General features: G+C 50.9%; 1 protein-coding gene across 1 annotated transcript in view; it reads left to right on the forward strand.

Annotated features, from left to right (window-relative positions):
* ASS1 (argininosuccinate synthase 1) overlaps window positions 1-19,822 on the forward strand; it is a 65,415-nt gene that overhangs the window by 15,787 nt on the left and 29,806 nt on the right. Inside the window, exons 6-10 of the mRNA XM_019540796.1 lie at window positions 2,058-2,114; window positions 5,497-5,571; window positions 10,865-10,935; window positions 11,614-11,644; window positions 19,265-19,355. Coding sequence (XP_019396341.1) covers window positions 2,058-2,114; window positions 5,497-5,571; window positions 10,865-10,935; window positions 11,614-11,644; window positions 19,265-19,355 — 325 coding nt within the window. The remainder of the gene's footprint in view (window positions 1-2,057; window positions 2,115-5,496; window positions 5,572-10,864; window positions 10,936-11,613; window positions 11,645-19,264; window positions 19,356-19,822) is intronic.

A 19,822-nucleotide genomic window follows, 5' to 3' on the forward strand; every position in this document is an offset into this window, starting at 1 on the left:
ATTGGAAATAACAGGAGCTAAACCAAAAAAGGCCACTGGTTTTTCCCAGTGAGAGGTGTTCCCAGAGGGAGCTGAGCCTGTCTGCAGGGCCCAGTGTACTGTAGGGCAGCAGTTCCCAGACTCTGACAGATCGCACACCACCAATTTAAAACAGTACAGCCTTAAGTACCGCCAGCAATTTTTTCAGTTCAACCTTAAGTGCCACCAGCAAATTCGTGTCATATAAAGTAATTATAATAAAACTGTTAATGCATACCACTGACAGGTTGTCTGTGTACCACAGGCGGTACCTGTACCACAGCCTGGGAACCACTGCTGTAGGGTGAACATTTCTCTATGTAGGAAAGGCCTCTGTTTCAAGTTCTCCTTCCCCTTTGCAGGTCCAGCTGCCTACATAACCCAAGCTGTTTATGCCTGAAACCAGTGAATGGCCTAAGAGCCAGCTGTTCCTACCAAGGTCATTCCTATGAGCCGGATTGCTCTTGCACTGATTTTCTGTCTCAAATAGGGGATGTCTACCTGCCTTTCCTGAGCATGATTTGCTTCTGGGAGCTTATGGAGGCATCGGTTACCTAGGGTAATGCACTGGATAAAGTTGCCTTCTACCAAATGGGGACGGAGCTTCTCAGCTACCAGCCACAGGTCCTATACCGCTGGCAGGCAATGGCAATGCTCTTTTAGCTCAGAGGCTGGTTCTCCTGACTCAGGAAGGTCTGGCTTCCCGCCCTGCAGTGGCTGTGAAGTTCTGTGAGCAAATCAAAGTCCTGAGCAGCTCCCAAGTTGCTGCAGGATTGGGGCAGGTTTATTCATCCCAATTGGATGGGATCTCCTATTGAGAGGCTGCTTGTATGGCGACCGGCTTCACAGTTAGCAGTGCCTGATGCCACAGCAAAGGGCAACTTCTGCACGTGCCTTATGCCTTTGGTTCAGCTCAAGCGTACGTGTGTGCGCACCTCTCCCTGCAACATGGCTCTCGTCACGGCTGGGCAGCAGCACTGAGCTGTGTTTTTCTCAGCTCTGCCGTGTGCCTGGCTGACAGCAGAGGCAGAGATGGACAGAGCGATATGGCTGCGGCATGGCTTTGAGCCAGCATTTGTCGTCTCCAGTAATTCTAAAACAGATGGGTTAGGGATTACAGAGAGAGGAGGTTAATTAGAGACAGATACTGTCTGGGTCTCGCTGGCTCTCATGCTCTCACATTGATATAGTCAGGGGGCCACTTGCCCATTAGCCGCTGTCCCGGTAAATAAGAGCGTTTTTGTCATGTGTTCGTGGGCACACAATAAAGCGGGGGGGCAATGTGACAAACAGGCCTTCGCTCCTGCTTGAGATTCAGCATCTCTTGTTTCCAGGCACTGCTGTACATATTACGGGCTCCTGATATTGCATTGCTACCGTTCCTGTAGTTTCTTTTCCTCAGTCTGGATCTGCAGACCTTTTCTCTGCTTTCCCTTCATTGGATAGGATGAGAAGATGGAGAGCCACTGGGCTGGATTCTCAGCGGGTGTAACTTTGTGGAGCCATGTTGGCGCAATGGAGTTACGCCACCTGAGGATCTGGCTCACGAGCCTTTGGTACCCCTGGGCTTTTGCTTTCATGAGCTCAGCCAGGGAAAGCAAGTGCTCCAAAGACTGCCTGTGCTGCACGAGGATGCCCCGGCTTGGCATTGACTGGTTCTCTTGCTTGCTTTTGTAAATGGCTTGGCAAATGCACAAGGCAGTACTGTTCTTAACACACCCGGAGTTTCCTGTCTCATCCCCTTTCCCCCGTGCTGTCCCAAAGCCCTCTCCCTACGAGCTGCAGTGGTCGGAGCTGGGGTGCATAGCCCTAGACCTTGGCCCCAGTGGGAATATCTGCTGGGGAAGGGGCACAGCCGGGCCTTGGGCTCCATCTTGACCTCAGCTCTGAGGAGACCACAGAGACCTGATTCATGTTGCCTTGCTCTGGGATGCTGCCACCACCTGCGTCCAAGTTCGCAGCCCTGTGCACGATGTTTGAACATAAGGGATGGGGCTTAGTCACAGGACTGTCCTCAGCCCACCTCTTCTCTGTTGCAGGGGAATGACCAGATTCGGTTTGAGCTCACCTGTTACGCCCTGTGCCCTAAAATCAAGGTAAGGACTGTAGACTTCCACCAAGCCTGGTGAAGACCTGGGCACGCTTTGACTGGCATGGGGAAGGGTCTGTAATGCTTGTTTGCAGGTTTACTCTGTACTTGAGATGCTTCTTGAGTGCTTGGGTTCACTCTCTGTGGTATGGTATGGGCCATGGAAAAGCCTTCCACACATTTCACATCTACCTTGTGGGATCTCCAAGGGGTCCATGCTTCCACTTCTTTTTGACCTGGTCTCCAGGGCATCACCTGCAAAAAGAGTGGCCATGAGCGCCGACTCTGCCACCATAGCCCCTTTCAGAGTGTTTGTGTTGGAGCTGGCTATAACAATCTCGTTCAAGACTGTTTTTAGTGAAGGGAAATCTTTTTCTTCTCCCTCAGTGAGAGTTTTTCCTTCTTTTGAATTTTCCCATGATTAGAAATGGGAAGCGCCCCTGTTTTTTCCTTTCTTTCCTCCCTACTTTCAGTCTCCCCTTCCTTTCTTTGCTTGTCTAGTAGGGACAATTTGGGGGGAAACTGGAAAAAAATAACCCTTTTTCTTGACAAAATCTTTAAAAATGCAGTGAAGGGCTTTGGTTTTTCATTTAAAATGTTGTGGAAACACATTTTAAAATGTTTCCAGTGTTGCTGTAGCCTTCACATTTGAAAGTCTTGATGAAAAATGTTTTCCTAGCATTTCTGGTTAGTATAGTGTCCAGAAATGCTCCATGAAGCCTGGACCCTTCCCCTGGGTGCGGGAACTCCAAGTAGCCTTCAGGGATGATTTTTTTTTTTTGAGGCCCCAAGAAATGGAACTGGATCAAACACCCTTTTTTGTTGCTTTTATCTCCTTTGGTCACAGCCTGGGAAGTCAACCTCACCTTTGCCTAGACCCCTGGGTCACACTGCAGGCTGTTCCTTAAAATAAGCCTGCATGGGTCTTCACAATGTTCCCAGCTGTCTCTGCTTTTCCGTGTTTTGGATGAGACAGGAGATGCCATGATACCATGAGATGCTCTTCTTGTGGCGTAAACCTCCCCTGGTCTGTAATGTTGCCAGCAAAAATGAGCCTAACTCAAACCCCTGGCATCTACGCTCTGGCCAAGTGTGAATCCAGACCTCAGTTTGGCAGCTTAGGCTTATTTCTAAATTTTCCGTCCTATCCACGAAGACCCAATTTTGAGTCCTATCCCTGCACGGGATCCAAGCACCCATGCTTCTGGGTGCTGATGCGAGTCGGAAAGAAACGTAACAGGGTCATCGTGGTGCTGTCGCCAGGATGGTCTATGTGAGAAGACAAGCCGTCACCAAGCACAGCTGTCTTGGTGACATGTTCCCCTTTCCTTGTGCAAGAGGTTACTGAATATTCTCCGTTTTGATCAGTAACTGCAGCTGAATTGCCTCGCTCAGGGCCTGGTCCGTTCTCTTCCCCAGTGGTACTTTTGGGTGTCCGGACATGTGTGAAACTGGTCCCGTTAGTGCTTCCTACATGCAGAAGAATCAGGCAGACATTCGGGTCCCCGGCGGGGTCCCCAGGTTGCTCCCTAGCCCTCCAGCAGCATTGCTGAGGCTCCGGGTAGTCGGCTGCGGGGAATTTTTATTTTTTAACACAGACTCAAAGCGATTGCGTTTTTCTTTAACAAGCCGCCAGCTGCTTGAGGTGACGTTTTGGCATTTGAGGGGGCTGTAATGATCTTTAATTGACCTATTTTTACCCCAAACACCACGACACCGTGAAACAAACAGTAACAAGGCAGCTGTGTTGAGTGGCTGGTGGGATAATGGATGCTTCTCCCTCCCCCCGTCTTGGCATATTCTGCCGCTCGTTAGGGTTACAGTGGCAGCTTGCAAGGGTTTTGGGTTACTCCACCTTTGTCTGGTGAGATTAAATCTGCCAGTGGATGTGGTCTGTGCTTCAGGCTATGAGCATCCCTTTGCAGTACTCCCTGCTCTAGGAATTTTACCAACCCAGGCTGGAGAGGAGCTTTGTGTGTGTGTTATTTTTGGCTGGAGGTTGGGGTGTTTTAGATGTGTTCTTCCAAAACGGTGAGGGGTCTGGGCGTCCTGCGGAGAAAGCGGGGAGCAGCAGGTCTTCTGCAGAAGACTGGGGAGAGCAGACTCTTTTCTGGGGTGGCTTCAAGGAGAAAGGTTAGAGGGCTCAAAATGTGGCCATGCTCCCAGGTTTTGTGACACCCCCAAATGAGCATTGGTTTGGGTTCATTTTATTTGAGCCACGGGAGTCCTGGGATTGGGGTGGGCCAGAGGTGAGTCCACTTCTCCGCCTTATCTCAAGGTAGATGCGAAAGCTTCTTGTGTGTGAGCTGGAGACGGTGCTCACTGCAGTGCAGTAAAACACCTCCAGTCCCATCTTTAGGGTCCTGCTAATGCCAGCAGCGGTTGCTCCTTAGATATCCATGAAGCGGCAGTAAGTAAGGTAAGACCTAGTTCTGCCCCTCCTCAGGTTTTGGTGGGGTGCGAAGCAATGCATTAAAATTAGGGAGGAAGCTTCTCTATGCAGGGCTCGGCAGTCGATATGGTAGCAACTAAAAGATAGGCTGGATCCATGTCTGGTTAGCCTGGAGGGCCCCGCTAACCAGTGCGGGGGCTGCTCCCCACTGGTGCCGGTTTCCAGCAGACAAGATGAGATGTGATTGTGAGTCCCTGACGGTGCTCGCACCCCTGTTTGAGAGCAGAGGGATCCAGTGGGCCAGTAGACATAGCTTCCCTATGTCGGGGCTGAGACACTTGTGGGGCTGGAGGAAGATCTTCCAGATAGAGCTGTAGTTAGACACCAGCCTTGGCTCTCCAAGGCTTTCAGGCCAGTGCTGTATTTTAAAGGGGGAGAGAAGGAGAAGGCTTTTCCCTGCTCACAAGGCTGATCAGGATGCATGAATGTCTTTGTTTCTCACCAGAAGCTACTGGGCAGGAGGGCGACTGGGGCTGAGGTCTTGCACTCACCTTCATGCCTGTGATGGGTGCTATTGGTCTGAGCCCTGGCTTGTTGCAGCAGGGTGAAGGCCCCTTTCCGCGTTGCTTCTGCCTGTTACACTGGGTGCCTTGTCAAGTTGGATAGGTGCAATGGATGCAGCACTCTCAGCCAAGTAGGTCTCCTGGCCACGTTTCAGCCTCTGGACATCCTTCCCAGTTGGCTTGCTCACAGGGAATCTCTCAGGCCTGCTGATGCCAACTGTGAGCCCCTGGGTCAGGATCTCTGCACTGCAGGCCTGTCGCACGCTTGTGAAGGGGATCAACCCCTGGGAACCATATGAGAGTCTGAAAAGCTGCGGCTGAGGGACCAGGATGGTTGGGCCACCTGCCTCTCGTGGCTGGGATTCAGCAGGCCACAAAGGTAGCCAAGGGCTGTGGTTCAACTGGACTGACCCTGTCTCTGCTCCTTCCTGCAGATCATCGCTCCTTGGAGGATGCCGGAGTTCTACAACCGCTTCAAAGGACGCAACGACTTGATGGAGTATGCCAAGGTACGGGGCCCCTTCCCGTGACCTGGGTCCTTCCTCTTCACCCTTTGCTCCTGATGTAGGCTGCTTCCTCCGTTTTGGTCCCGTCCTCTGCGCTGTCTCTCTACCAAGGGAGTGGGCTCCCTTCCTGCCTCCTTAAGAGGCCGGGAGGCATCGCTGTGTGGCAGCATCGAGCGCTCCCTCCATACCCGGGGGCAGAACGCATGCCTTTACAACCTCCCCTGCAGTGTGTGCAGGAGTGGAGAGATGTAGAACAAACCCATGTGTCCCAATATCGTTCAGAGGCCTCCGTCACGGCTAGGACCCCACTGTGCTGGGCAGAGGAGACAATCCGTCTCCTGCAATATAACATGGCAGGGCAGGTGAAGGGAAGAGCACCATCCCTGGGGAGCCGAGGTCCAGGGGTTTGCTTCTGCCATCCTGCATCATGCACAATCATTTTTGCCAGTGCAAGCTGAAATCAGAAAGGAGGTGCTTTATGCCCTCTTGACACTGGCATTATGGCTGCACAGAATACAGGGCCCTGGGGAATGAGGTCCGTAGAGCTCCAGGGCAGAATCTGGACTCCCATTAAGTCAGTGGGATGGTTGGATTGGCTTAACTGGGGATGGGCTCTCTCCCTGCTTGACTCCTTGAGGTCACTTCTGAGTCCCAGCTCATCTGTCCCGCCAGGTTACCCATCCGCCTGGTTTTTCTCTCCCTTCACCGTGCATGAGTTGTCTTGATTCCATCTTGCAGCAAAGCCTTTTATATTCTAATTCGAGGGTGCTCTGGATTTGAGCGGAGCACAATCGCTCCCGTTCCTTGTGGGAATTCAGGCTGGCTCTGCATGAGATCCTTGCTGTTGTTCAGGGGCATGATTGTGGGTTTTCTTTTTTTTTAAATGGCCCATAATTACCTGGATGTTAATTGTAATCCACTTTCTGAGGAAACTGGTCCTAGCTCAATGGCTTGCGTAATAGACAAAGCAAATACATTTTCCCTTTTGTCGTCCCTTCCTTTTTGAAGTACAAGTTGCAATAAAACATATTAGAAGTTTTGCATCAGGTTCCTTAAGTGCCCACCAGGGTACCTTTCTTTTTTAGCGACTTCATGGAAATGCTTGACAAGTGGGCTCAATCAATCAAAAGGAAAAAAGCAGCTCTGTGCATAAACCAGAAAATTGCTTCAGTTTTTAAATAGCTGCCGTCTAGGCTGGCTGGATAATATCCGTGAAGCCAAGGTGCTGAGCTGGAGGGGAAGCGCCACGTGGAGCGCTAAGAGCGGAGAGAGAGGCCTCCGCATCCCATTAAAGACCGGAGTGCTGCGTGTTGAGGATTGTGTTTGCCATCTGTTGTTTTATTATTAAGAGGGGAGTTTACAAGAGCTTCCCATATGTTGCCAAACAAATTGTCAAGTAGTGGAATTATTAGGAGAGCTGTGTTTTTATTATATGGAAAATGGAACACGTGTCTCTTTTTTTGAGGAAAAAAAAATGAAAAAGAGAGAGAGAGAAGAGAGAGAGAGAAGCCACTGTTTGGGGCCCTATTTGCAGGGAGGAGGTTAGAAGCGGGGGAGACTTTAAGACGGATCAGCCACCACTGGCCTCTCCGGCATCCCGTCCCTTTTGAGAGCTGAAGAAATCTGCTCTCCCCCACAACGTCAGTCTTATTTTGGGGCCTGATCCTTTCATGCAGTGGTTTTCAACCTTTTTTAGATTCAGGGCACCCCTTTAGACTCCAAGCACCTGTCAGAAAATGACAGCGCTTAGCTCTCGCAGGTTTCTTGAAAACAATAGGGCAATTCTTTTGTTGCAACAAGCTCAGAAAGACCACAACAGGTTGGAAATCAGTTCTGAAAGCAAGGATTCCTATTTGAAATTTCTGGGTTGATCTTGTGCATCGATTGTGCGTAGGTGTTTGCACACCTAACGGCGCTAATATTGCATGGGCCCCGGTTGAGAATCACTGCTCTAATCACTCAGGCGTGCACTTCACTTAGTCACACAGGGTCTGGAGGGAAAATTCGACCCTTTGGGACTCTCACTCCTCATGGAAATATTGCTGAATGCATTTGTAAAGGTTTGCAGGGGCAGGGCCCTGCACACCCGCCTAAATGGGCTCGTGTGAGTAATCCCAAGATTTGTCACCAGATGCTATGAACTCAGTTTGGGCCTTACATTCACATGATCATAATACAGGGATTTTGGGGAATGCTCAGTGCAACTGGAAAGGATTTCTCTGAGTGCAGGGCTGGGGGTGTAATTCTTCTGCCCTCCAACTTTTGCAACATTGTGGAGACCTCAGTACTACCCTCAGGTTGGTTATACTGATCTAGCCTTATGGCAGGCAGGGGAAGCAGCGTGACCACGTAGGCGAGCTCCCCAGGGCAGGTGATTGTCTCTGATATGTCCTCCATAGGAGGTCTATATTGAGCAGATTCTTTTTGGTATTGGGTGGTGGAACCGGAGCGTGCTCCATCCACTCCATGCATTGACCTTGCTTCCAGGACCGGTGCAAAAAAATGGGGGGAAAAAAAAAAAATGTCCATAAGGAAAAGTGAGAGCGCCAACTTAATCAAGTGAGTCCAATACAAGAAAATTATCCACTGGATGAATAACACTTTGGGTTTTTAAAAACAAAACGCATACTTGGGTAATACGTACCTAGCTCTTTCCTGTTAAAGTCCAAGTAGAGTGAAATCCATGAAGCTAATGCGTGGTGCCATTGCCAGCCCTTGGTGATTTTTATCTAAGTCCCTGCTTCCAGAGTCTCATGATTAGGCTTTCATTCATTTTTAAGAAATAAAAATCTAGCTTTCAGGGTTATGGAGGGACACTTGCTGCCTACAAACAAGCATCAGAAGGCACTACCGACTGAACTGATTTTAAGCCAATCTCATGATTCTTGGGGAAGCTAGACTTAAGTGTTTTGAAAACCGGGAACTGGCAATGCTGAAGAAGCATAAATGGTTGAAAATGGTATAGGTATTTCTATAGTGATAATCAAAAGCATTAGTAACACAGCTAAAAATGTCTTAAAAATAGACAGCCTGATCTCTTGCCAGGATAGACTTCAGTGGCACTAGACTAACTTTCACCAAGTAAGGGGCAGACCCAGGAAATATGGTTTTCCTCTTGGTTACTGTAGCCTAAGGCAAGTGTGAGATTCAAGGGAGATTTAAGCAAGTGGTTAGGGTAGGCATGGGTTTCATTTTGTTTTTACAGATTCAGGGAATAGACTGGGAGTAATTTCGGTTGCTCTCATACTGGTGACTTTAACTGAAACAGGCGGGACATTGGAATCGGTGCATGGGTGTTATCCAAGGCCCCAAGCAAAACAGCCGAGCGCTGCAGGGCTTTGATGTCCTTTTTTTCTTAAGGTAGAACAAAAATGGAGAATTGGGAAAAACAACCTGATGTTCGGTGTGTGTAAGAAGAGTCAAACAGGAAACCCAATTTGTTAGGATCTTTTTTTTTTTGTTGCCACCTGCTTAGCATGGGGAAAATCAGGGGCTGAAGGAAAAGCATGAAATTCTTGTGCAAAACCTGAGGGTGGGGAGCAGGAGCAAAGTTATGAAGTGTGCATGTGTGTGTGTGTATGTGTGCAGGCTCAAGGGAGGAGGGTTGGGGGATGTGGAGCTGTTAGCAGGGAACATTACCTCCGGGCCACCCTGTGCTGGTGATTATAGCTCATTCAGAATAAACAAAGAAGAGCATTAATTGACTAACAGGCTCTTGAAAGCTAATGGAGCGATCAGAAGCAGCGGGCAGGGCAGCGTGGTGGTGGGAGTGGGAGGGTGGGCAGGGTCTCCTCATCATCAGGCTGCCAAATGTCAGAAGCTGAGCTTCCCAGCGCCCAGGTGGGGCTTTGCAGGCTGAGCTCCCTGGATTTGCTGGATCAGCCTGGGACACCAGGGGAGAGCGTGGGCAGAGCCGTGTCCTGCTTCATGCTGCAGCTTGGTCCCTGCATCTCCTCTGCTGCTTGCATTTGATCCTGGCCCCAGGATGGGGTGGGGAGGATGGGGACAGGGAATTCATTCTCCCTGAATTTCTGTCGCTTGCTAGCCCATGCGCACACCAGCATTTGGCAGATTTATACTCATCTCTGCTGGTCAGAGGGAGTTCATTGAAAGGTCTCAGACTGGTCCACCCGGCTCGGAGCCCTGAAGTCTAGGAAAGTGTCTGCTTCCCACACCAGGGCTTTCTTTTCTGGGAGCATGCTTGCTTCCGCTACACGCACCTGCGCAGGTTAGGCCACAAACCCCACCTGAGCCGCTGGGTGAATGCTTGGGCAGGTGGCTCATTGCGCAGCCATCCCTGACCTGACTACCCCAGTGGCGTGGAGAGCTGGTGGGTTGGATGAGGGTGTCTGTCTGCTCACTGATGCTCCCGACATTGGTAGACATGGTGGCGGTAGAAGCAGTGAGGTGCCAGGTGGACGCTGTGCGGGCCTGAGCGGCGATGGTGTTGCTGCGGGACCGTGACGGTCTGCAAAGGCAAGACAGGCTGGACGCTGCAAGTGGGAGAGGAAGAGTGGGAAAAAACCCCTGGTGAGACCCTGTTCACGCTCCCTTCCAACATCCACTCTCTGCCCCTGTGTGACCCAGGAGACTGGGCAAGATGGCCCCATGGTCTGACCCAGTCAGTGGCAAGCCTTATGTTAAGGGAGTGGGTGGTAGTGTGCAATTGGGTGGGACAGGGCAAGTGGGGTGCACCCCGGGGAGTAGGTTGTGTGAGGAGGCGGTGAGCCATGCTGGAGGGGTTGGGCAGCATCACGGCCTTTAAAACGAACTCTATAACGTCCTTGTTATTTTGCTGCCTTCCTGCATGTATGTGCAGGCCTTAGGGCTGAATGGGCTGGTGCTTGTCTCTCCAGTTTGGTTGCTAACCATTAACCAGCAGTCTCCGGTGATGTCCTGGCGTGGGAGCATTCCCAGGGAACCAGGCTCTCTGTCCCATGAAGTGTTGGTGCTAGTAATACCACTCTGCCTGGCCTCTAAGCCCTCGGCTTCAGACCTCTTTGCCGAGGTGTCGCTTAGACCATCCTCCCTGAATTGTTTCTGAGCTTGAAACCACCTCTGTGCTCTGCAGTAACTCAGTGCCCCTTGGCCTCAAGGTGCAGAGAAGCACGCTAGCCCTTTGAACAGCTCTGGGGGATTTTTAAGGACTGCCATTAACTCCCTCTTGGCATGTGTTTGGGTTGCGGCGGTGCTGGGCGGTACCCAGGGGTTACAAGCCATAGCCTGTATGGAGAAGCAAGTCTAGCTTTCTAAAACGGCGGGAGCTTCCAAGTTCATCTTCCCTTCTCGTCCACAGAAACATGGCATCCCGGTCCCGGTGACTCCCAAGAGCCCCTGGAGCATGGATGAAAACCTCATGCACATCAGGTGAGACCTGAGGGATGGAAAGAGCTTCTGGAGGGTGAGAAGGGGCCAGCATCCTGGGCTCTTTTCTCCTGCACCTTGTGGCATGACCAGTTCCCAGTGCTGCTGGGACTGGTCAAAACTTCCACGGGTGTAGAGGACAACACAAGACACACGACACAGGAGAATTGGCATTGTGGGCATCGAAGAAGGTTGTTCTTCTCCCTACAGGCTGGATCCTGACCCATGACTGGTCTGTGAAAGCCCCTGCCCTTCTTTGTTTCCAGGCCTCAACCTCATTCCTCGTGCCCTGCTCTCCAAGTAGCAGTAGCTGTTGCTTTGCTTATCTTCCAAGACCCCGTGGCACTTACCCCCCCAATACGTTCGCATTAACAGCACCAGGGAGAGCAGCCCCACGACTGGCTCACCCCTGGGCAGTGCCGCTCTTCCTCTGTCCATGTCCTTCAGGCCAAAAGCTTGACCCCCCCAGCTGTAAACTGCTGGCCAGCCAAAAAGTCCTTCAAGCCAAAAGCTTGACCCCCTGGTCAGCTGGGCTGGGAAGCAAGGGCAGCTGGATGCCATGCCGGCCACTCCCCTGCCTTGTGTGCCACACATGCCCGAACCAAGCGAGCCCAGCGGGGCCTTAGGTTGGGGAAGACTAATTTTTTTCTTCTCTCTCCCGGTCTCCTTTCCCATCTGAAGCTACGAGGCCGGGATCCTGGAGAACCCCAAGGTAATTGATCATTCCTTTTACATCCCTTGTCTTACATGGCAGCCACCAGGGCCGAGGGCGTCTGATGCATTTGCAGACTAATTGGAAATTTCACGGCAGGGCGTGTGTGGTGAGGAGGCCAGGCCCTGCCATTCTCTCCCCAACCCCTTCTCCGCCTTCCCCCTCCTGGCACATTAATTGCCGCTGGGATGAATAGGGGAAGGAACCATTTCAGGGTGACACCGAAGGAGAAAATGTCATTGGGAAACAATAAAGAAGCAATTAGACAGATGAGGCACTTGTGCGAGGGGGAAAGAGAGGCAGGCTGGCTGCTGAATGCTCCCCAGCTTCCAGGACATGTCTCCCATCCCCCTTGGATGACACAAATGAGAGTGAGGGGCTTGGGGGCATCTTGGATGGACAGAACGTTTCTGGCCCAACCGCTCTCCAGATGCATGCACCTGCCAGGAGGAAGGTCCCCATAAGCTTGGCCCAGGTCTGTGGCTCCTATGTGCCTTTAACTTGCTTATTTCTGGGGTGATGAGAAGGGTTAAACCCCCCCGGAGGGATCCTTTTATAGTGGAGGGAGGGGGTCTATCAGAGAATATAAAATCCCTTTGTATGGCAGTGCAGCAGCTCCGAGCTGACTGCCTCGGGGCAGTGCTGCTCAGTGCCAGCCAGCTGAGAGAGACCAGGTCACAAGTGCCCTGCGGAGGGTGGGAGACTGGCTTGTAGTCTGCAGAGAGCTTTTCCTCCCCAGGACACATGGCATTGCCTGCTGGGGTGAGAGGTGCAGTCAGATGCCGGTGTATGCTGGGGGGACGGGGACCCTAGCAGCTGCTTGTGCAATGTGGCTCTTGGAGCTTGCAAGTGAAGAAGGTCTGGGCAGATGTGGACAGGAGGCCCACGGGCAAGTGTGGCTGCATAGGAGGGGAGGAGAGTGGGGCTGTCTGGGGAGGATGCAGTAGGGCCTGGGTCATGGGTGGGGACTGCAGGAGTATCCTCAGGAAGGGAAATCTTCAGAGCCACAGGGGGATCTTCCACCCGGAGATGCTGCCCAGATCCCAGCCTCATCCCTCCCTATATATCCACCTTTATATAGCTATCAGAGCTACAAGGCTGGCCTTTGCATTTGGGACAGGGTGGATGCAGGGCAGGACGGGGATAGGCAAGTGCCCTGGTCCTGGCCCTGGCTACAGCTTCTCAGGAGCACTGAGCAGTCCGGTGCTGCAAGGCTTCAGCTCCCAGGTTAGGGGAGGACCTGCAGGCGCCAGGCTGAGGTGCAAACGGCTGTGGGTACCGCCACTGATCACAGGCCACAGTGTGGCCTGGCCCAGTTGCATGGCCACGCGGGGCTCCCAGGCAGTCACTAGGCACCTGGGAACTGGGGCTCCTCGAGGCTTTAAAAGGCTCCTGGTCTCAGCCCCTTTGTGCGGCACCCATGTGGTTTCTGCCAAGGACACTGGACACTTTCCCCTCTAAACCCTTGCCTCCAAGATCCCCCTTGCCTCTTCCTACCCAGTGGGTCACCGCTTTACTCCTTGTTTCCCTAAGACCCATCTGCCCTGGGGTAAGCTGATGGCCCTCCCGTCCTCTCCCCCTTCCCCCGTGAGCTGTCCTTATTACCGTGCGGCGTGTGTCATTCAGGTAGGCATGGGTCCTGCTCTAACTGTGTCCTAATAGGGCTCGTGGTGCTCGCTGCCTGCTGGCCTATGTCTTTCCAGTTCATGCTCCGCCGGACTCGCAACACTTAGGAAAGCTACTTAAACTATCCATCAGTGCTAATTAGACAATCAGGCGACGGGAGGGAGGGAGCTGGGGGGAGAGAGAGGATGGAGAGAGATGAAAAGGAATCCACACGCACTCGCGGCCTGACGATCCGTGCAGCCCCCGGGGCAGCCTGCGAGGGGGTGCGAGCAGGGTCTGGGGAAGGTGGAGTCTCCTGTCCTAGCCCTGTGCTGTGGCAGGCAAAGCAGAAAGGGGACCGGCCTCGGGGGTCAGGTGCTAATGAGATAATGGAGCCCATTACCCCCAGGTTATTACCATCCATTTAACCCAGACCAGTCAGCACTGGTGCCAGCTGGTGGATCCACTCCGTGACTTGTGTAGAATGGGCATGGAGGGTCTCTTCTGGCTTCTGGGAGGGCTCTGTTGCCTTCACACCTTCACAGAAACCACTGACTTAGGTGGCAGGGATGTCTGCCTTGGAGGGGTCAGACCAGGGCTGGATCGGGCTCACCGAGGCTGGATAGAGCTCACTTCCCCGGAGGAGGGCTCTCCAGGTTGAACCCTGCAGCGCTGCGCAGAACTCAGCCCTGCTTCTGCCCATGCTGTACCTCTGCGGGATCTTGTTCCCAGCTCCATTTTGGTTTCTCCCTTCTTCCATAGAAGTGGTCCAGGCTGGTATAAAGGTTTTTTTGGTTTATGCCTCTTGCCTGAGAAAGAAAGGCCTGCAAGCCCAGCTCTGGTGCAGAGCATGGGTGCATTGCCTGTGCATCGCAACCCAGCCCTGGAGCAGATCTTTCTCCTCCAGCTCTGGACCCTTCCCTGGCAGAGCTTGCTCCTGCCCTGCAGCCCATCGCCCTTGCAGTCCCGTCAGTCCCTCCCATTCCTGAGCTCCTCCTGGCTGGACCCAGGGAACGTATCCAGCCCAGCTGCGGCTTAGCAAGGCGCAGCTCTCCATAAAGGGCTGGGTGGAGGCCACCAGGTTCGTTCTACCGGTGACCAAAGCCAGATGAGAAAACTCAGCTTCCTAGCCTAGCCCAGAAAGGAAAGTGCCGCTCGTCCTAGACTGATATAACCTTTTCCTGGGTTCACCTTTAACCTCTTTGGTGCCAGCTGCTGCCACATCCCTCCCATTTCCCACATGGGAATTTGCAGGGGACACTTGCATTGGGTTAAACATTAACACAGTCTCTTCCCTGCTTTAGCGGGGTAGTGATTTCCCTGCAGCTCCCCGACCCTTGCCTAAACCTAGGCCCTGGGGTGCTGCTCCAGACTCTGTAGAGAAGGCCATCAAAGAAAAGAGGGGTGCCAAGCTGCCGTGAGGCTCCCCCCACAAACCCCTGAGACCTGCCAAACGAAGGGATTTGAAAGCAGATGGTTGAGCTATTTTCTGCCTCTGTGAGGCCCGATTGAAGGGCAATGAGGCAGCTAATGCGGAGAAAGATAGAAATTTACTTGCTTTAACTTCATATGGCACTCTGAAAGAGTTCATTCAGTCTCCGGCACAACAATATCAGCCGGATGAATAAACCATTTGCGGCATCGATAGCTCTACATCATGGTTTAGTTCATGGACCATTTGCTTCCAATTTCTTCTCTTCTTGCCCCGTTTTTCTTGCTTCTTTCTTTTTTCCCCCCTCTCTCTCTCTCCCTCTCTCTTTCTACACACACACATGCATACACAGACACACACACACATACACACACACACTCTTCCTTTTTTTTTTTCCTCCCTCTCTCTCCCGTTCAAAGATGACATTGCATGCCTAGCCTCCCTGCGGGGAGGGATAAATAGAAGGCATTGATACACTGCAACAAACTATTTGTCATTTGAACTGTGCTTTTAGGAGAGAGAATAAAAAGAAGACAGACTTGCGCCGTAATGATGGAATGCAAGCCAAATGTCACTTTTATTTCTATTTAGTTATTTTATTTAATAGGGGTTTTCATAGTTGGCTTAGAAAATTGGAAACTACCTGACTTTGACTTCCAATGTTTAGTAAAGAGTTTTTAATACTTTCTCTCTCTCTGTGTCTCTCTCTCTCTGTCTCATTTTTTTCCCCACTCCCCCCTCCTGTCCTTTCCTTTTGAACTCAAAGTTTTTCATCATCTCCAATGGGTTTGTCTAGTTAATAAGTATGATCAGGGCTAGGAAAGGCCAAACAATGTAAAATTGAAATCTGCAGCCCATATAATTTGTGTGTGTGGTGTGTGGTGCGCGCACGCGCGTGCAATCATATACGTGTTGTTTAAATAAAGGAAAAGAAGCATGAAAATGCTAGGTAGCTTTTACTAAAATATATATTTTTAAACCCCCCCCCACAAAAATCCGTGCTCTCCGTCTCTTGGTTTAGAGACGGCACGTGGCCCATGCTTTTAAAAGATCATTAGTTTATATGTCTATATCTATAACCTATATATATGCCAGACTTTCACTGGTATAAATCAGCAAAGCACCATGGACTTTACTCATTGAGGATATAATTTGTTGGCATGTATATGTGGGTATAAAATACCCATGTTCTCTGGCAGTGTGGATGGGTATAGTCCTGAGGTCAGTGTGTTACACAAACAGAGAAGTCTGCCCGTAACGGTTAAACTAGAAGGCACACATATTGTGATATATCAACACCTTCTGTTCACAGGAGCTCCCAGAATCCTGGACAAATCAATATAAAACAGCAATTCCTTGGTATTTTTCCTCTCTACCAAAATGGGCTAACTGCATCAGTCCCTGCGCTCCTCCTCCGTGCAGTAGACCTCGGCCATCCTCACGGTCCCCTCTGCTCATGACACTCGGTCCCAGGAGGCTCGATCCAAAGCCGATGCAAAAGGCTCCAGTTAGTGTCGGCTTGGGCCCCTGGTGAGAAGTCACAGTGTTTTCCAAGTAATAGCTCTGTGTCTGTCCCGTGCAACTGGAGGGTGAACCGTATGGTCATAGGCCTCCTAAATGAGGCTTTTCTACACAGAGAGCTTTATCAGCATACTAAGCCATGTTCAGGCAGCGATGAAATCCTGTGATCTCTTTCCTTGGACACCTGCTGCAATGGCCGGGAAGGATAGTACAGGTCAGTTAGACAGTCGTGCAGGTGGAGAAGCCGGGAGTGCAGGGTTGTGCTAGTGCAGTGAACCAGGTGAGAAGACGATATTGGCCTCTGTAGCACAGGTTGAATGAAACCAAAGTGGCCGTCCAGCCTAGCACTGCTGTAGGGGGAACTCCAGGCAGCCCTGTATGGTTTCTGTAGATGGGTGGGAATGTAACCTTCAGGGCGATGTGACCTTTGTGGTGCTGAACTGCGCAATGGAAATGAAACGTCCAACAGAGCCCCATGAAACTGGGCCATATTGCCCACGTTGCTCTGAAGCCTTTTTGGGTAAGAAAGAGACTTGCTGAAAACAAAGTTGAATCAAAAAAAGTCATCAAAACAAGCAAATAAATGCATGCGCTGGAACAGCTGGCATTTTTGTAGACAAAAGCAGAGTTTGGGATAAAACTGAAAAATTGCATACGATCATTTCTAGCTTTTCCCTCAAGCATTTTAGAGTTTTAAAGAAGTGGTTCATTTTGAATTTTAGTTTGAATTTGGAAACTTTCTCACTTTTTTAGGAAAAAATAGAATTGTTTAGAATGCCTTTTCCAGCCTTTTTTCTCACTGGAAAAGTGGGGAGAAAAGCTAAAAAAATCATTAAAAAAAGTGGGGGGTGGGGAGAGGCTAGGAGGCAAAACACCTTGGAAGCAATGCCTATTTATATTCTGCAAAGCAAAGCATAAAAACACTTTGCAGATCTGATCCCATGCCCTCAACTTCTATTAACGTGATACTGCATACATGACATAGTTGTGAATTTTTTGAAATGTTTTAAAATTACGGAAACATTTCCACTATCTCAATCCATCGTTTTGTTTTCTTGGATTACGTGTTCACACCTGCTTTACAGCTTCTGATTTTTAAATTCTGATTTCTGACATCACCATGAGGGTAAACAACTTACTCGCAATTAATCACCTTTTTTTGCAAAAGAAATAGTCAGCTCTAGCTACTTCGCCTCTCCAAAGGGAATACAAATAATGGTGGATTATCCAGTAGTGACTCTTAGCAGGAATTGATAATGGAGGGTGGGAGGGTCAAATTAAAGTCATGGTGGCAAATTATCCCAGAGGCAAATTAACTGGAGTTGACTGTCTTAACAGCAGTGCAAGTTCTGCCTCCCTGGCTGGGCAATCACCGTGGCACTGCTGGGCACTGTAGGAGAGTGGGAGACGTGATCAAATGGGAGTTGGGAATAATTTTCACTAGCCCAGAATGAGAATCCCCGGGAAGAGACTGTAAGCTGAAGCATGGCTCTGAAAGAGAAAGCACCCTTCTTCCCTGTTGCTCATCCTGGGAAAAGCTTGTCGAGCAAGCTGTAAGGGACTGGGCAGAGAAGGAATTTCAAGGTCCCCAACTTTGAAAGCGTTGGCCTTAACCATTCGGATGCCCACCGTTAGTTAGAAGCTTTGTTGTCATAAGTTCAGAGCACGCCATGGGCCCCCTTGAAGTCCGGAGGAGCTGTGGGCGCTTAGCACTTGGAAAATCAGGCCCAGTTGCATTGGCTATTAGTCCCGTGCATTTGGTCTGAAAGCCTTTCAGGGCCACTGCAACCAGTCTCACACATGTGAGGGGGAGAGGGAGGGGAAGGGACGCACTAAATTGCAAAGCTTTCTCCAAAAGGCAGCTACATTCACAATCCCGGACAGAAAGACTTTTTCTTTTTCTTTTTCTTTTTCTTTTTCTTTTTTTTTTTCTGGTATGTGCTTCCAATTGTGGCAATTCATTGGAGTCGCCCGAGTCCCGAGGCATAAACTAATTGTGAGAGCGTGGCTGTTTCCACTGGCCCGGCTTTAAAAGAGATAAGATGCCTCTTTACTCTAAATCTGGAAAAAAATATACATAAAGGTTGATGCGTTTTGAAATGGGTTTTTGCTTTGTTCCTCCATTTTCCCCCTGGGTGTATTAACCTTGGGGACACTGTAAAAAAGCACATGCGGCAGGAGCACCTGCTGAGGTCAGGACTAGTCATTAGTTTTTTCGGTCAGTGCAGAATAAACCCCAATTCTCTGCGTCGGCGTTGTTCACGGGAAGTGTGCGCGCTCTGCCTCGCTCTCTGTCTCTCTGCCCAACTCGCACTTTTTCCTGCCTGACTTGTTCCTCCACAGCTATTCCATCTCCAGCTGTGGGGGCGTCAAAGAAAAAGATGAGATCAAGTTGAGGGGAAAAATTGTCTGATTTTCCTAGCCCTTTGTTCCAGACCCCTCGCAAGCTCCAGCGCTTGCCTTTGTGACGACGTCAGAGCTCTTTGCTAGGCAGGTTTTGTCGCGGAGGCAAGCGCGGTTTTCTCCCGGGAGACGGCACGGGTGCATGTGTAGGCAAATGGAGCCCAAGTGAAGTAAGGTGGGTAGGTGGGAGCTGGGGCTGCCTCCGTCTACTCTGAAGTCCGTGTTTTCAAGGTAGCTTTCAAGGCAGCTTGCAAGGCAGCGCTGCTCTGAGTTGGGTAGGAGATGGGGCTAGAAAGGTGTCACCCCGAATGGGTTGCCTCCAGAAGCTGGGACCTCTGGGCCCCAAAGCACAAGCCTTCACTGCCTAAAGTAAAGGACACAGCCCTTTAGTCGATGGTGAAGTGAGCGATCAACACCTTTCTGGGGCCCAGCCCTCATTGGGATGGGGGGGATGGTGCTTCTTGAGTGGGAGCAGGTTACATAGGAGAGTGGTGAGGGGATGGGCCCTTCCCTCGTGCCTGTGAGGTTAAATCTGTGGTATGGGGCTGGCGTGCAGCGGGAAACCTGTGCACTGGTGATACGTGTTCTCCATAGGGTGCAGGGCGTGCTTTTGTGGGTATTCACAGGTAGCAGTTCTCAGTCCTCTCTCTTTCCTGCAGAGCCATGCTCCCCCCGGGCTCTATACCAAGACCAAAGATCCTGCCAGCGCTCCGGACACTCCAGATGTTCTAGAGATTGAGTTCAAGAAAGGTAAGTGCTTTGTCTCCCTGCTTTTATTTTTCCTTCTTTGAGATAAATCCTCATCTCACCCAAGGGCCTGAGCATTTAGCCATGGGCCCCAGCAAGAGCTGCATTTCAGCCATCTTGTCTCTCCTTTCAGGCAAGATTTGTTTTTTTAACTGGGGGTGTAGGAGAATTTGGATGCTGGAAGTTTGTGGCTGAAGGGGGGTCGTGTGTGGGTTCCAAGCTTGGTCGTGGAGTTGCCTCCAAACCTTCCCCCATAGTTAAGTTGTTTGCTCCACCTCTGCTCCTGCCCCTTTCTGCATCTAGAAGGCAGCCAATAAATTTGCCCTTGTTTGTGGCTGTGGCGTCCAAGGACATCTCCCTTGGCTTCCCATCTCGCTGGTGGTCTGCATCTTTCTGTGCTGATGAGCACTGCCTTTCTGCAGGGCTTGGAGCTGATGGATCAGCCCCCACTCTGAATGCAGAAGTGGGGT

The sequence above is a fragment of the Crocodylus porosus genome, unplaced genomic scaffold (assembly GCF_001723895.1).
Source record: "Crocodylus porosus isolate Cpor-Errol unplaced genomic scaffold, CroPor_comp1, whole genome shotgun sequence".
NCBI lineage: Eukaryota > Metazoa > Chordata > Crocodylia > Crocodylidae > Crocodylus > Crocodylus porosus.